Raw genomic sequence first — 18,370 nt, forward strand, 5'->3', positions numbered from 1 at the left:
AACGGCAGGCAAGAATCACAACGGGGACGGAACCAGATCAGAACCAAACAGATAGACAGTAGTACATGCACAAAGCAGAGGTACACCAGGGTATGATTAATCCTGCCCAACTTTTGGTTAGCATGAATCAGATGACAAGTTCCCTTTAATGTGTATGGTAGCGTCCTCACTCTCCCAAATGGCAGATGTTGGGAGAAAGGTATGGAGCTGTAGTATTCAGTCTTGGTCAGCAGGTGGAGCCAGTGCTTTTATAATATTTAACTTCCTGTATAAAATGGAATTGCTGAAAGGCAAGGTATGGCAGTAGGGTGTATAGGTGTACATTTTACATTAACATTAGTTATGCAGGTCATTTATTTGCAATGCGCAGTTACATATTATTTAATAAACAAACATGCTAATGTTGGTTTCAGCTGAAAAGATATTACACATCCATGATTTGATATTGCAAATATTTTTTAAGAAAGCAATACATCACAATAACAGTACATTTTGTGTTTGACATATTGTTAATTTTATTTTTTTCTCCTTATTTAACAGATTCCTGTCTTCAGAGGAGCAGAAACCGCTATACTGGGACAAAATATCAATGCATCTGATTTTCATGGTATAGATGGTCTAGGAGATGTACCTGATGCCAATGCTCCTGGTTTGGAATTTATTGAGCAGGAACATGCTGTTGATGCTATGATACGACTTGCATCTGAGCATCCTGGCAAGGTACGGTCAATGGAAATTCAATTAATTGTAAAAAGCCCTCATATCCTATACTGTATATGACTGGCCTCTAGTTCACCGCATCCAGCACATTGCTGGAGATTTATCAGTGTACTAGATGATGGCCTGATTCTAACGCATCGGGTATTCTAGAATATGTATGTAGTTTATTTATGAAGTAAACGTGAGTGAACTATGTGGCACTGTGACTGACAGAACTTGTTCAGTAAACGTGACTGGACTATGTGGCACTGTGACTGACAGAACTTGTCCAGTAAACATGACTGAACTACATCACACTGTGACTGACAGAACTTGTTCAGTAAACGTGATTGAACTACGTCGCGCTGTGAGTGGGGGTTAAATACCGCGCCAATATCGCTGATTGGTCGTGGCCAGCTGGCGCGACCAATCAGTGACACGGGATTTCCGTTATAGACAGAATTAGACGATTATATAGTAGACTAGATGGTGGCCCGATTCTAATGCATCGGGTATTCTAGAATATGTATGTAGTTTATTTATGAAGATTTCAGAATAATGCAATGAATGCACAGGATTCGTCCAGCTGGGCGCGACCAATCAGCGGAGCGTGGATCAAATCCCGCACCAATTCGCGGCTGGACTGCATCTGTCGCTGATTGTTCGCGGCTGGCCACGCGTGACCAATTAGTGAAGCCAGGGCCAACTCCAGGTTTTTGAGGGCCCCGGGCGAAAGAGTCTGACAGCCCACGTAGCATATAACACAGCCCACGTAGTATATAGCACAGCCCAAGTACTATATAGCGCAGCCCACACAGTATATAACACAGCCCACGCAGTATATAAGACAGCCCACGTAGTATAGAGCACAGCCCACGTAGTATATAGTACAGCCCACGTGGTATATAACACAGGCCACATAGTATATAACAGAGCCACGTAGTATACAGCACAGCCTCGTAGTATTTAGCAATGTGGGCACCATATCCCTGTGAAAAAAAGAATTAAAATAAAAAATAGTTATATACTCACCTTCCGGCGGCCCCCGGATCCAGCCCAGGCATTTAGCGATGCTCCTTGCGACGCTCCTTTCCCAGTAATGCCTTGCGGCAATAACCCTTGATGATGTATCGGTCTCATGAGACTGCTACGTCATCTGGGGTCATTGCCGCAATGCATTCTTGGTCACGGAGCGTCGCGAGGAGCGGGAAAGGCTGGTACGGACGCCGGAAGGTGAGAATGTTTTTTTTTATTATTATTTTTAGCATTACATCTTTTTACTACTGATGCTGCATAGGCAGCATCAATAGTAAAAAGTAAAGTGGAGTTTAAATCCCGCCCCAATATCGCTGATTGCTCGCGACCAATCAGCGATGTGGGATTTCCGCTACAGACGGAAGTTACAGACAAACATACGGAAGTGGACCTTAGACAATTATATGTATAGATACGCTTCTGAGAATCGGATAGCAGAGTATTTGTGTATCACTGGAAGCCATACAGTATATGCGCACCATCAGTACTGACCAATAACAGATGAGTCTGTAGTAACAGGGAATGGTCCATTGTGTCGAAGGCAGATGACAGGTCCAGGATAATGAGGACAAAGTAGTGTCACTTGGATTTGGTGATTAGTAGGTCGCTGTTGACTTTAGTCAGGGAAGTTTCAGTGAAATGGTGTGGTTGGTAGCCAGATTGTAATCAGTCAGAGGGAGCAGAAGGATAGATTTGAGGACAATTCAAAATAGACATGTTGTTCCACTAGTTTTGAGGTATAGGGGAAAAGTGATATGGGGTGATAGCTACAGGTGCTTCTCACAAAATTAGACTCATCAAAAAGTTAATTTATTTCAGTACAAAAAGTGAAACTCATTATATACAGTAATTACAGAGTGATCTTTTTCAAGTGTTTATTTCTGTTAATGTTGATGATTATGGCTTACAGCCAATGAAAACCCAAAAGTCATTATCTCAGTAAATTAGAATACTTTATGACACCAGCTTGAAAAATGATTTTAAAATCTGAAATTTTGGCCTACTGAAATGTACGTTCAGTAAATGCACTCAATACTTGATTGGGGCTCCTTTTCCATCAATTACTGCATCAATGCGGCATGGCATGGAGGCGATCAGCCTGTAGCACTGCAATTCTTTATGAATTTTCTGTAATAGTTATCAAACCCTAAAAATCTTTGAACCGACTTTAAACATTCAGGCCTAGGCCACACCAAAACGGCCTGAGCCTTCACCGGGTCTATCTCAAACCCATCACTGGAGACAAGGTACCCCAAAAAACTAATTTTCTGCTCCGCAAACTCGCACTTCTCCAATTTAGCAAAGAGTGTGTTTTCACTCAAAATCTGTAGAACTTCACGGACTCTCTGCCAGTGTGACTCCAGATCAGGTGAGTAAATCAAAATATCATCCAAATAAACAATAACTCTTCTACCGATCAATGGCCTCAGAATGTCATTAATGAAATTTTGAAAAAACGCAGGCGCATTAGTAAGGCGTCACTAGACACTCAAAATGACCTTCCGGGGTATTAAAAGCTGTATGCCCCAAGAAGGTCGATTTTAGATAACCACTTTGCTCTGGCTAGTTGGCTAAACAAATCTGGAATTAGCGGCAACGGGTTAGAATTGCTCACAGTGATCTTATTAATTTCCCTAAAATCCAGACACGGCCTAAGACCCCCATCCTTTTTTTTTTTTTTTTTACAAAAAAAAATCCTACGGCCACAGGGGATTTAGAGGGTCTTAAATGACCTGCAGCTAAACTAGTCTGTAGGTATTCCTTTAAGACCTCCCTCTCGAGAATCGTCAGATTAAATAAACGACTCTCAGGAAGTGTCGCACCTGGGACGAACTCAATAGCGCAATCTCTATGGAGGGTAGACCCTGTGACTCAACTTCCGAAAATACCCTCCAGAGAACCTGAATGGCTTCAGGTAGCTCCCTCTTCACAATAGCAGCAAAATGAACATTACAACATTTACAATAACACTCCTGACCCCAGGACCTTATAGTACCTGATGACCAGGGGAGTGTTATCAATTGCCACAACAGGAAAAGGAGATGACAATGGTTCAGAATCAAACTTATATTTGTCTAGAAATTGTTGATCAATCAAATTAAGTGTAGAACCGCAATCCACCATTACCTGAAAATCAATGTAATGACCATGATGGGTGGTATTTCCAGAAAAAAAAAACGCCTGCGGACCGTAAAAACTTAATATGAATGGGAGTGGTGCTCCTACTGACTTTTTTTTTCTTTTCCTTCCTTATGCGACCCTCGCATTGCTTAATAAAATGGTCAGCCTTACCACAATACAAGCATAGACCCTCAGAGAACCTCCACTCCCTCTCCTGGGAATGAGAGGACATTGCCCCAAGTTGCATCGGTTCCCCGCAGTCGATGGGGGTATCCTGAGGAGCTGGGTCCAGCATAGTAGGAGTCTTCTCTTCATTCTGCCTGTCTCTCAATCTTCTATCCACACGGATAGCTAACTGCATAGCAATTTCCAAAGTATCAGGTGCAGGATATGCAATGAGTAAATCTTTTACCTTTTCACTCAAACCTGCTTAAAATTGACTCTTGAGCGCTGGGTCATTCTACCTGACCTCTGCGGACCATCGTGTGAACAGGCTGCAATACCTCTCATCATCACTAGAACCCTGTTTCAGCCGTCTGAGCTCTGCCTCAGCTTCTGTAAGCCGATCAGGATCATCATATAACAACCCCATAGCAGTAAAAAATGCTTCTACTGATGTCAAACAAGGATCAGGATGTAATGAAAATGCCCAAATTTGGGGTTCCCTTTGCAATTAAAACATGATAATCCCCACACGCTGTAATTCATCCCCTGAGGATCTAGGTCTAAGCCGAAAATATAGTAAACACGCTTTTTTAAATGTAAAAAAATTCCTGCTGTTTACCAGAAAAAAAAACTCAGGTAATCCTACTTCGGTTCTTCAGAGCGTGGTCCCGGGCAATTACTCATGTGCTATTGCATGCTGGTTAATTCCAAAGTTAACCCTTGCAAGCGTTGAGCAAGTTCTTGGACGCTGTTCATATTGCCAAAATCCGGAAGAGGGATTTTTTTTTTGTGGCTGGACAAACTGTTACGGATCTGCAGCTCAGGACTAGGGTAGAAGGGGGAACAGCTGACCCAGTACTAGGACTAGGCTGAAACCCTACGATGGAGTGGGTGACCTATTCCTTGTGAATAGACCCACCAACGTCTCCTAGGCTAAACTCAAACGAAGACCTACAGGTAGGGGGTAAGGGTGTCCCTGAACGATCTAGGGACTGGGAACAAAAACAGGTAACCTCCTAGAAGGAAAATAGAGGAAGCTGCAGAAACGAACGGAGAACCAAAAACAAAACTGGCAGAACTAGAGATCCCAGAACTTCACAATATCTAACACAGAAAGCTAACAAGGCACCAAGCCAGAACACTAGCGGATAAAGACTGTTGTCCAGCAAGGACTGGAAGGCAGGTGCTGGGTAATAAAGGGTGATGCAATCACCTGACCTAGGACAAATCCAGCACCAGAGGAAAAAGACCAACAGCCTGAAAACCACAACAAGATGGAGGATGGTCAAAACGAAATAGATTCGCTGGGAGGCTGTGGTTGGTTCTGCCCAAAAAGTTGATCGCCAACAAATTAAGGAACTGACAGACTCCATGGCTGGAAACCTTGTGACTGTTACTGAACAGAATATTTTTTGGGGGAAATGTCAGAAATCTATTTTTGTATATTGTTGTTTTTTTATTATTCTCCCTTTAACCGGTGAAAGTAAACAATTGAGATTTCATTTAGTTGCATAATAATTTGGTACATAACAGTTGCCCAATAAATATACACACAGATATTCTCATGAAGAAGACAAAACTTCACTGTAAATGTTCATTTATTAGGTTTATTTATTAGTTATTAGTTAATTCTTTCAACCTGTTTTTCATTGCAGATTTCTTTAGTTGCTACAGGCCCATTGACTAACTTGGCTCTCGCTGTAAGAATGGATCCCACCTTCCCTAAGAAACTTTACAGCTTGTACATAATGGGAGGGAATATGGAATGTAAGTCACAGTATGAGTTGTCACATATTTTGTTCATGTTTTAGTACATTTAATATTGTTCATGTATAAATGTAGTAAAATGGAAAAAAGTTTTGGCACAGTGTCAGCTAGTTGAAATAAGATTTATTACTTTTAGTAAGATAAACAATATATTGTAAATATGTTTTTTTTATGTCAAACAAGCAAGGAAAATTGTTAGCCTTAATAAGGTGTCACAGCTACTAGATTACCTTGTTTCTCTCATTTTCTTAAATAAATAAAATTGCAAAGAACTTGTGAAAACCTGCAACTTTTGCAACTTACCTGTTATTTAAAATTTTCTCTGTTCTCAAGAACAGAAATAAATGTAATGGTTAATTGCTCATTACATGAGCTACTTGCCACAATTACAGTCTGTTAGTGATGGCTGGTCTTGGCAAGGAGCATAGCATTTACAAGCTATTTGTTATAAAGAGTACAAGTGCTGCTTTTAACCTCTTAATGTCCAATGACGGATCTATTAGTCATTGGACGCCTCCCCCTGTTTGGTCTGGGCTCCGGCGATGAGCCCGCACCTTTCCCGGAACATGACTGATCTGATCAGCTGTCATGTGCCCCTATCAGCCACAGGGGGAATCGCGATCCTCCCACGGCTGTTAACACGTTAAATGCCGCTGTCAAACTCATCATTTTTCATGATCTCGGGCTGGGTGAGGGCTTATTTTTTACACATCGATCTGACATTTTTACTGATACAATTTTGGTGCAGACACAATCTGATGATTGCCCATTATTGCAATTTAATGCAATGTTGCGACGACCAAAAAAATAATTATGGCGTTCTGACATTTTTTTCGTCACGCTGTTTAACGATCGGGTTAATTCTTTTTTTTTTTTATATTGATAGATCAGGCGATTCTGAACGCAGCGATACCAAATATGTGTAGGTTTGATTTTATTTATTGTTTTATTTTAAATGGGGTGAAAGGGGTTAGTTGAACTTTTATATATTTTTAATTTTTTTAATACTTTAAAAACTTTTTTTACTTTTTGCGTGCTTCAATAGTCTTCTTGGAAGACTAGAAGCTGAAACATAATGTCGTGGTGATAAGAAGAAATAAAGGGGTCAGGGCCGGCTCCAGGTTTTTGAGGGCCCTGGGCGAAAGAGTCTCAGTGGACCCCCCTTTAACACATACCACGATTCATGATCGCATAAAACAGCCCACGTAGTATATAGCACAGCCATGTAGTATATAGCACAGCCCACGTAGCATATAACAGCCCACGTAGTATATAACACGGCCCACGTAGTATATAGCACAGCCATGTAGTATATAGAACAGCCATGTAGTATACAGCACAGACATGTAGTATACAGCACAGCTTCCCTCCCCCCAAGAATGGCCCCATAGTCCAGTACACAGTTATAGTTACCCAAAAAAAAATAAAAAATTCTCCCCTCTCAGCGTTCCCGCACCGCGCTGCTCCCTCCCTGCTCCATTCTCGGCGACTGCCGCTCCACTGCCTGACACACAGCGAGTGCGCGATGACATCATCGCGCACCCGCAGTGTCAGAGGCAGAGTGGGGAATGATTGGAGAGGGAGCGCCAGGTGATGCTCTCTCCTACATCATTTGCTTTGAACTTTACCGGCAGACGCCAGTAAAGTTCAAAGCGGCGGTGGGGGAGTTGGCGCTTGTGACAGTCGGGGCCCCATAGCAGCTGCGTGAAGTGCCGCTAGCTGAGGGCCCCTGGGGGAGCGGGGGCCCTAGGCACTGGCAGCGTCCTGCCCCCAACGCCGGCCCTGAATGGGCCCCCCTGTCTCGCCAGGGCCCCGGCACTTGCCCGGGTACGCCGGGTGCTGACGCCGGCCCTGAAAGGGGTAACGAGAGTGAACTCGATAGAACGATGTCCTCAAAACCAACACCCTGCTAATATTACCGAACCACACAACAACAGCAATAATAATAATATAATAATAATTTTTATTTATGTAGCGCCAACATATTCCACAGCGCTTTACAAATTATAGAGGGGACTTGTACAGACAATAAACATTACAGCATAACAGAAATCACAGTTCAAAATAGATACCAGTAGGAATGAGGGCCCTGCTCGCAAGCTTACAAACTATGAGGAAAAGGGGAGACACGAGAGGTGGATGGTAACAATTGCTTTAGTTATTTGGACCAGCCATAGTGTAAGGCTCTGGTGTTCATATAAAGCTGCATGAACCAGTTGAATGCCTAAGTATGTAGCAGTACAGACACAGAGGGCTATTAACTGCATAAAGTGTATGAGAACATGATGCGAGGAACCTGATTATGGTTTTTTGTTTTTTTTAATAGGCCACACAGGGATAGTTAGGTTAATGCGTTGAGGCGGTAGGCCAATCTGAACAAATGAGTTTTTAAGGCACGCTTAAAACTGTGGGGATTAATCGTATTAACCTAGGTAGTGCATTCCAAAGAATCGGCGCAGCACGTGTAAAGTCTTGGATAGGGTTGAGCGACTTTCATTTTTTTAAGATCGAGTAGGGTTTTGGGAAACCCGATTTTGTCCAGAGTCGAGTCGAGTGCAGTCGGCCGATTATCGCTAAAAGTCGGGGATCGACCGAAACACGAAACCCAATGCAAGTCAATGGGGAAGCATAGTCGGCAGTGAGTGGAGGCCAGGAAAACACCTACAGTGCCCATTTTAATGCCAAAAACATCCATTCTTGTTTCTGAAGCTTGTCAATCTTAATTAACTTTATAATAATAGTTGGGCATAGGGAATTGGGGGTCATTTGGCAAAAGTTGTGGGGGGAGTAGGGCCGGCTCAAGTTTTTCGTGGGCCCAGGAAATGCGGACTACGTCACGGCGGTGTTGCAGGGAAAGGTAATTATTTAAAAGTTGCAAGTGCTGTGATCCTGAGCAAGCAGGGGGGGGGCCCACTCGTTCGCATTGCCACTGGCACAGGGCCCCTCAAAGTACGGCGGTGTGTTTGCATGGCGGGGGCGCCTCCCACCAGCAGCGACACTTTTGCGTACTCTGAGGGGCCCTGTGCCAGTGACGTCGCCAACGAGTATGCCCCCCCACCTGATGAAGGAACCTGCACTTTCATCTGCACCTTCCTCTTTGTCCCTGTGTAAGGTGGTATAACATGCGGGAAGGGGAACCTTACTTTCAGCAGGGACAGATTCTGGCTGTGTAGAGTACAAGGGGAATGTAGTGGTCTCGGTCAATGTACCAGCAGACTCATTTAGCAGTGGCTGGGCAATGGGCAGGATGAGGAGGAAACAGATATAGGGCCAAAGAATAAAGTAGGCTACATGCAGTTCAAAATTGGTAACAGGACTAAACAGGCGGCATTGCTTTGTTCAGTGGAGTAGCAAACCCAAGAGCAGCAGACACTGTTTCAAGGGCCTAACCACACTAGTAGGCCAAATGCAGTTTAATATCTGATAGTATAGGGCGAAAGCCAGAATGTGGAAGCTCAGCTTTGTTCAGTTGAGGACAACACCAGGGAGGGGCAGACACCTTTAGTAGGCCGGAAAAGCCTATTGCATTTTTTAAAATGGTAATTTGGAGCAGAAGGTTGAAGCTCAGCTTTATTTAGTTGAGGGCAACACCAGGGAGGGGCAGAAGCCGTTAGTAGGCCCTAACCACCATTTTTTTTTTAAAACCACTTAATGAGAGCCGGAAGGTTGAAGCTCAGCTTTATTTAGTTGAGGACAACACCAGGGAGGGGCAGAAGCCGTTAGTAGGCCCTAACCACCATTTTTTTTTTTTAAAACCACATAATGAGAGCCGGAAGGTTGAAGCTCAGCTTTATTTAGTTGAGGACAACACCAGGGAGGGGCAGAAGCCGTTAGTAGGCCCTAACCACCTTTTTTTTTTTAAAACCACATAATGAGAGCCGGAAGGTTGAAGCTCAGCTTTATTTAGTTGAGGACAACACCAGGGAGGGGCAGAAGCCGTTAGTAGGCCCTAACCACCTTTTTTTTTTTTAAAACCACATAATGAGAGCCGGAAGGTTGAAGCTCAGCTTTATTTAGTTGAGGACAACACCAGGGAGGGGCAGAAGCCGTTAGTAGGCCCTAACCACCATTTTTTTTTTTAAAACCACATAATGAGAGCCGGAAGGTTGAAGCTCAGCTTTATTTAGTTGAGGACAACACCAGGGAGGGGCAGAAGCCGTTAGTAGGCCCTAACCACCTTTTTTTTTTTTAAAACCACATAATGAGAGCCGGAAGGTTGAAGCTCAGCTTTATTTAGTTGAGGACAACACCAGGGAGGGGCAGAAGCCGTTAGTAGGCCCTAACCACCTTTTTTTTTTTTAAAACCACATAATGAGAGCCGGAAGGTTGAAGCTCAGCTTTATTTAGTTGAGGACAACACCAGGGAGGGGCAGAAGCCGTTAGTAGGCCCTAACCACCATTTTTTTTTTTAAAACCACATAATGAGAGCCGGAAGGTTGAAGCTCAGCTTTATTTAGTTGAGGACAACACCAGGGAGGGGCAGAAGCCGTTAGTAGGCCCTAACCACCATTTTTTTTTTTAAAACCACATAATGAGAGCCGGAAGGTTGAAGCTCAGCTTTATTTAGTTGAGGACAACACCAGGGAGGGGCAGAAGCCGTTAGTAGGCCCTAACCACCTTTTTTTTTTTTAAAACCACATAATGAGAGCCGGAAGGTTGAAGCTCAGCTTTATTTAGTTGAGGACAACACCAGGGAGGGGCAGAAGCCGTTAGTAGGCCCTAACCACCATTTTTTTTTTTAAAACCACATAATGAGAGCCGGAAGGTTGAAGCTCAGCTTTATTTAGTTGAGGACAACACCAGGGAGGGGCAGAAGCCGTTAGTAGGCCCTAACCACCTTTTTTTTTTTTAAAACCACATAATGAGAGCCGGAAGGTTGAAGCTCAGCTTTATTTAGTTGAGGACAACACCAGGGAGGGGCAGAAGCCGTTAGTAGGCCCTAACCACCTTTTTTTTTTTTAAAACCACATAATGAGAGCCGGAAGGTTGAAGCTCAGCTTTATTTAGTTGAGGACAACACCAGGGAGGGGCAGAAGCCGTTAGTAGGCCCTAACCACCTTTTTTTTTTTTAAAACCACATAATGAGAGCCGGAAGGTTGAAGCTCAGCTTTATTTAGTTGAGGACAACACCAGGGAGGGGCAGAAGCCGTTAGTAGGCCCTAACCACCTTTTTTTTTTTTAAAACCACATAATGAGAGCCGGAAGGTTGAAGCTCAGCTTTATTTAGTTGAGGACAACACCAGGGAGGGGCACACAGACAGACTCCTTTAGTAGGCCTGAAAAGCCTATTGCATTTTTCAAAATGGTAATTTGGAGCAGAAGGTTGAAGCTCAGCTTTATTTAGTTGAGGGCAACACCAGGGAGGGGCAGAAGCCGTTAGTAGGCCCTAACCAAAGTTGAAGGCCAAATGCAGTTTAATTTCTGATACTATAGGCCGAAAGCCAGAAGGTGGAAGTTCCGATTTAGACAGTGGAGCACAATTTGAATTAGGGACTGCAGACAGACTTAGTAGGCTGTCCCCTGTGGACCATGCATCCACCACATTAACCCATTGCGCCGTAATGGACACGTAATCTTCCGTGGCCATGCCTACAGGTCCATGCGTCTGTTGTCAGGTGCACCTTTGTACTCACAGATTGCCAGAGTGCATGGACAATGCGGTCTTCTACATGCTGGTGGAGGGTTGGGATGGCTTTTCTCGCAAAAGAAGTGTCGACTGGTTAGCTTGTAGCGTGGTACAGCGTAGTCCATCATGGCCTTATTAATAGTAAATAAAATATATAACTAGGCTCTATGAACTTTTAAATAGGTTCCAGGGGTACACGGGCAGCATTGGTGTGGTCAGTGGAGGAGTATTGCAAGTAGGGGCTGCAGACAGGCTATCAAAGGCCTAAAATAACAAACAGTAGGCAGTCATGGCAGTTTTACATCGGTTACATGGATACACAGGCAGGCACTCCAGGCAGCATTGTGGTCAGTGGAGGAGTATTGCAAGTAGGGGCCGCAGACAGGCTATCAAAGGCCTAAAATAACAAACAATAGGCTCATTGCAGTTTTACAGCGGTTACATGGATAGACGGGCAGGCAGCTTGGTGGTGGTGAGTGGAGGAGTATTTAAAGTAGGGACCGCAGACAGGCTTCAAAGGCCTAACATAAGAAAATGGGCTGGCTGTAGGCACTTTATAATTGGTTCCAGGGGTACACGGGCAGCAGTGGTCTGGTCAGTGGAGGAGTATTTAAAGTAGGGACCGCAGACAGGCTTCAAAGGCCTAACATAAGAAAATGGGCTGGCTGTAGGCACTTTATAATTGGTTCCAGGGGTACACGGGCAGCAGTGGTCTGGTCAGTGGAGGAGTATTTAAAGTAGGGACCGCAGACAGGCTATCAAAGGCCTAACATAACAAACAATAGGCTCATGATGGCAGTTTCACAGCGGTTACATGGATACACGGGCAGGCAGCTTGGTGGTGAGTGGAGGAGTATTTAAAGTAGGGACCGCAGACAGGCTATCAAAGGCCTAAAATAACAAACAATAGGCTCATGGCAGTTTCACAGCGGTTACATGGATACACGGGCAGGCAGCTTGGTGGTGGTGAGTGGAGGAGTATTTAAAGTAGGGACCGCAGACAGGCTTCAAAGGCCTAACATAAGAAAATGGGCTGGCTGTAGGCACTTTATAATTGGTTCCAGGGGTACACGGGCAGCAGTGGTCTGGTCAGTGGAGGAGTATTTAAAGTAGGGACCGCAGACAGGCTTCAAAGGCCTAACATAAGAAAATGGGCTGGCTGTAGGCACTTTATAATTGGTTCCAGGGGTACACGGGCAGCAGTGGTCTGGTCAGTGGAGGAGTATTTAAAGTAGGGACCGCAGACAGGCTATCAAAGGCCTAACATAACAAACAATAGGCTCATGGCAGTTTCACAGCGGTTACATGGATACACGGGCAGGCAGCTTGGTGGTGAGTGGAGGAGTATTTAAAGTAGGGACCGCACACAGGCTATCAAAGGCCTAAAATAACAAACAATAGGCTCATGGCAGTTTCACAGCGGTTACATGGATACACGGGCAGGCAGCTTGGTGGTGAGTGGAGGAGTATTTAAAGTAGGGACCGCACACAGGCTATCAAAGGCCTAAAATAACAAACAATAGGCTCATGGCAGTTTCACAGCGGTTACATGGATACACGGGCAGGCAGCTTGGTGGTGGTGAGTGGAGGAGTATTTAAAGTAGGGACCGCAGACAGGCTTCAAAGGCCTAACATAAGAAAATGGGCTGGCTGTAGGCACTTTATAATTGGTTCCAGGGGTACACGGGCAGCAGTGGTCTGGTCAGTGGAGGAGTATTTAAAGTAGGGACCGCAGACAGGCTATCAAAGGCCTAACATAACAAACAATAGGCTCATGATGGCAGTTTCACAGCGGTTACATGGATACACGGGCAGGCAGCTTGGTGGTGAGTGGAGGAGTATTTAAAGTAGGGACCGCAGACAGGCTATCAAAGGCCTAACATAAGAAAATGGGCTGGCTGTAGGCACTTTATAATTGGTTCCAGGGGTACACGGGCAGCAGTGGTCTGGTCAGTGGAGGAGTATTTAAAGTAGGGACCGCAGACAGGCTTCAAAGGCCTAACATAAGAAAATGGGCTGGCTGTAGGCACTTTATAATTGGTTCCAGGGGTACACGGGCAGCAGTGGTCTGGTCAGTGGAGGAGTATTTAAAGTAGGGACCGCAGACAGGCTATCAAAGGCCTAACATAACAAACAATAGGCTCATGGCAGTTTCACAGCGGTTACATGGATACACGGGCAGGCAGCTTGGTGGTCAGTGGAGGAGTATTTAAAGTAGGGACCGCAGACAGGCTATCAAAGGCCTAAAATAACAAACAATAGGCTCATGGCAGTTTTACAGCGGTTACATGGATACACAGGCAGCTTGGTGGTGAGTGGAGGAGTAGTGCAAGGAGTGTCTGTCCCAGTACTCCCAAAATATAAATAGATGTTAATGTCTCGCAAAACAACCAAAACAAAAAAAAAAGGTGGCATACTTAGGTACAGGGGTGGGCTCATCTACTGAGTTTCTGACATTGTAATTTGGCAGTAACTATTTAATGGTGCCAATATAGGACACAGACACAGACTACTTTAAGTTGCATCATAGATGTCTACAAATTTGTATTGTCAGTGCCAGACATTGAATGATGTCAGCGAATAGACTAAAGATTGGTGGAGCTGTGCGACATAATTTTGCACGTGGTAGAGCACATTTTGAGCTGGGGTAGGGGGGAACTCTCTTGAGGCCGGCGGGACCGCCCCAGGGCCCCTCATGTTACAACGGTGTGTCTGACGTTGGGTGCGCACCACCACCGCCAGAGACACTACATTGTACTATGAGGGACCCAGTAGCAATGCCGTCAACCAAAAGCGAGCACACCCACCTCTTCAGACAAACAGCAGTCTCACGGGTGCTTGCGCCAAGTCGCGATACCACGGCCCCGTGTGGGGAGTTTTGCCATTTAGGGAGGTGTAAACATGTCGTATGCTGTACAATCAGCTGCAGCAAATTAGACATTAGAAAAGTAATTCACAGGCAAGAGCTTTTCATAGGAAAGCTAGGTGTCGGCCGGGCAAGGTGGGGCAAAAGATTTCGAAATCCAGTTGTGGTTCATTTTAATGAATGTTAGATCGTCAACATTTTGGGTAGCCAGACGAGTCCTTTTTTCGGTTAATATTGAACCTGCAGCACTGAATACTCTTTCTGATAGGACACTTGCTGCCGGGCAAGCAAGCTCCTGCAATGCATATTCTGCCAATTCTGGCCAGGTGTCTAATTTGGAGGCCCAGTAATCAAATGGGAATGACGGTTGAGGGAGAACATCGATAAGGGATGAAAAATAGTTAGTAACCATACTGGACAAATGTTGTCTCCTGTCACTTTCAATTGATGCAGCAGTACCTGTCCTGTCTGCGGTCATAGCAAAATCACTCCACAACCTGGTCAGAAAACCCCTCTGTCCAACGCCACTTCTGATGTGTGCACCCCTAACACTCCTAGTCTGCTGCCCCCTGGAGCTTGTGTGAGAACGATCACGTGCGCTGTGTGCTGGGAATGCCTGAAGCAAACGGTCAACAAGAGTTGATTGTTTGGTTGCTAATATTAGTTCCAAGTTCTCATGTGGCATAATATTTTGCAATTTGCCTTTATAGCGTGGATCAAGGAGGCAGGCCAACCAGTAATCGTCATCGTTCATCATTTTCGTAATGCGTGTGTCCCTTTTTAGGATACGTAAGGCATAATCCGCCATGTGGGCCAAAGTTCCAGTTGTCAAATCTCCGGTTGTGATTGGTTGAGGGGCAGTTGCAGGCAAATCTACGTCACTTGTGTCCCTCAAAAAACCAGAACCCGGCCGTGACACGCAACCAATTTCCTGTGCCCCCGTGAAAGTTTCCGCATTAAAAATATACTCATCCCCATCATCCTCCTCGTCCTCCACCTCCTCTTCGCCCGCTACCTCGTCCTGTACACTGCCCTGACCAGACAATGGCTGACTGTCATCAAGGCTTCCCTCTTCCTCTGGTGCAGACGCCTGCTCCTTTATGTGCGTCAAACTTTGCATCAGCAGACGCATTAGGGGGATGCTCATGCTTATTACGGCGTTGTCTGCACTAACCAGCCGTGTGCATTCCTCAAAACACTGAAGGACTTGACACATGTCTTGTATCTTCGACCACTGCACACCTGACAACTCCATGTCTGCCATCCTACTGCCTGCCCGTGTATCCTCCCACAAATAAATAACAGCACGCCTCTGTTCGCACAGTCTCTGAAGCATGTGCAGTGTTGAGTTCCACCTTGTTGCAACGTCTATGATTAGGCGATGCTGGGGAAGGTTCAAAGACCGCTGATAGGTCTGCATACGGCTGGCGTGTACAGGCGAACGTCGGATATGTGAGCAAAGTGCACGCACTTTGAGGAGCAGGTCGGAGAACCCAGGATAAGTTTTCAATAAGCACTGCACCACCAGGTTTAAGGTGTGAGCCAGGCAAGGAATGTGTTTCAGTTGGGAAAGGGAGATGGCAGCCATGAAATTCCTTCCGTTATCACTCACTACCTTGCCTGCCTCAAGATCTACTGTGCCCAGCCACGACTGCGTTTCTTGTTGCAAGAACTCGGACAGAACTTCCGCGGTGTGTCTGTTGTCGCCCAAACACTTCATAGCCAATACAGCCTGCTGACGCTTGGCAGTAGCTGGCCCATAATGGGACAACTGGTGTGCAACAGTGTCATCTGCCGATGGAGTGGTTGGCCGACTGCGTTCTGTGGAAGAGCTGTAGCTTCTGCAGGAGGACGAGGAGGAGGAGGAGGGGGTGCGAACGCCTACAGCCAACTGTTTCCTAGACCGTGGGCTAGGCACAACTGTCCCTAAATTGATGTCGCCTGTGGACCCTGCATCCACCACATTCACCCAGTGTGCCGTGATGGACACATAACGTCCCTGGCCATGCCTACTGGTCCATGCATCTGTAGTCAGGTGCACCTTTGTACTCACAGATTGCCTAAGTGCATGGACGATGCGCTGTTTAACATGCTGGTGCAGGGCTGGGATGGCTTTTCTGGAAAAAAAGTGTCGACTAGGTAGCTCGTATCGTGGTTCAGCGTACTCCATCAGGGCTTTAAAAGCTTCGCTTTCAACTAAACGGTAGGGCATCATCTCTAACGAGATTAGTCTAGCTATGTGGGCGTTAAAACCCTGTGTACGCGGATGCGAGGATAAGTACTTCCTTTTTCTAACCAGAGTCTCATGTAGGGTGAGCTGGACTGGAGAGCAGGAGATCGTGGAACTTTCGGGTGTGCCGGTGTACATGGCAGACTGAGAGACGGTTGGAGACGGTATTGTTTCCGCCGGTGCCCTAGATGCAATATTTCCTCCTACTAAACTGGTGATTCCCTGACCCTGACTGCTTTTGGCTGGCAAAGAAACCTGCACAGATACTGCCGGTGGTGCGGAAAATGGTGGCCTTACAGTGACGGAAGGGATGTTGCGTTGCTGACTAGCTTCATTGGCCGAGGGTGCTACAACCTTAAGGGACGTTTGGTAGTTAGTCCAGGCTTGAAAATGCATGGTGGTTAAGTGTCTATGCATGCAACTAGTATTTAGACTTTTCAGATTCTGACCTCTGCTTAAGCTAGTTGAACATTTTTGACAGATGACTTTGCGCTGATCAGTTGGATGTTGTTTAAAAAAATGCCAGACTGCACTCTTCCTAGACTCGGATCCCTTTTCAGGGATTGCAGACTGAGCTTTAACCGGATGGCCACGCTGTCCTCCAACAGGTTTTGGCTTTGACACGCGTTTTGGGCCAGATACGGGCCCGGCAGATGGAACCTGTTGCGATGTTGATGCCTGCTGCGGCCCCTCCTCCACCTCCGCTTCTGAACTACTGCCGCCTGCACCCTGTTCCCCCAATGGCTGCCAATCGGGGTCAATAACTGGGTCATCTATTACCTCCTCTTCGAGCTCGTGTGCAACTTCGTCTGTGTCACTGTGTCGGTCGGTGGTATAGCGTTCGTGGCGGGGCAACATAGTCTCATCAGGGTCTGATTGTGGATCTGTACCCTGAGAGGGCAATGTGGTGGTCTGAGTCAAAGGAGCAGCATAGTACTCTGGCTGTGGCTGTGCATCAGTGCACTCCATGTCAGAATCTACTTGTAATGGGCATGGCCTGTTAAATGTTTCACTTTCTAAGCCAGGGACGGTATGTGTAAAGAGCTCCATGGAGTGACCCGTTGTGTCGCCTGCTGCATCCTTCTCTCTTGTTGTAGTTTTTGCTGAGGAGGACAAGGAAGCGACTTGTCCCTGACCGTGAACATCCACAAGCGACGCGCTGCTTTTACATTTACCAGTTTCGGAAGAGGAGGCAAAAGAGCTAGAGGCTGAGTCTGCAATGTAAGCCAAAACTTGCTGTTGCTGCTCAGCCTTTAAAAGCGGTTTTCCTACTCCCAGAAAAGAGAGCGTTCGAGGCCTTGTGTAGCCTGACGACGAAACTGGCTCCACAGCTCCAGACTTAGGTGGAATATTTTTATCCCCACGACCACCTGATGCTCCACTACCACTACCATCATTACCAGCTGACAATGAACGCCCACGACGACCTCTTGCACCAGACTTCCTCATTGTTTAAAAATCGTAACCAAACTAACTTTATTTGTTGCTGTCAAACAACTTACACGGTGAGCTATAACTTCAGTATGATTTCAATATCCCTTAACAGGTTGGTGAGACCACAAGGAAAATCAGGCACAATGTTACACACTCTGTTTTCTGTGACACCAAATCACAGAGATGACACACACGCAGGACTGTCACTCAAGCACTAATGTCAATATTAATCTCCCACCTAATTTATTTTTTTTTTTTTCTCTGTGAGACTTTAGAAACCAAATAATATTTAAAAAAAAAACAAAAAAACAAGGCTTTCTATGGCCCACTGAATGAGAGATGGCACGCACAGGAGTGGCACACAAGCCCTGACTGAGGCCAATATTTTTCTCCCACTGATTGATGTAGTGTTTTTGTGTTGAGGTTG

General features: G+C 45.6%; 1 protein-coding gene across 1 annotated transcript in view; it reads left to right on the forward strand.

Annotated features, from left to right (window-relative positions):
• LOC143782376 (nucleoside hydrolase-like) overlaps positions 1 to 18,370 on the forward strand; it is a 134,800-nt gene that overhangs the window by 73,229 nt on the left and 43,201 nt on the right. The window contains exons 3-4 of the mRNA XM_077269759.1: positions 541 to 720; positions 5,676 to 5,787. Coding sequence (XP_077125874.1) covers positions 541 to 720; positions 5,676 to 5,787 — 292 coding nt within the window. The remainder of the gene's footprint in view (positions 1 to 540; positions 721 to 5,675; positions 5,788 to 18,370) is intronic.

The sequence above is a fragment of the Ranitomeya variabilis genome, chromosome 6, assembly GCF_051348905.1.
Source record: "Ranitomeya variabilis isolate aRanVar5 chromosome 6, aRanVar5.hap1, whole genome shotgun sequence".
Classification (NCBI taxonomy): domain Eukaryota; kingdom Metazoa; phylum Chordata; class Amphibia; order Anura; family Dendrobatidae; genus Ranitomeya; species Ranitomeya variabilis.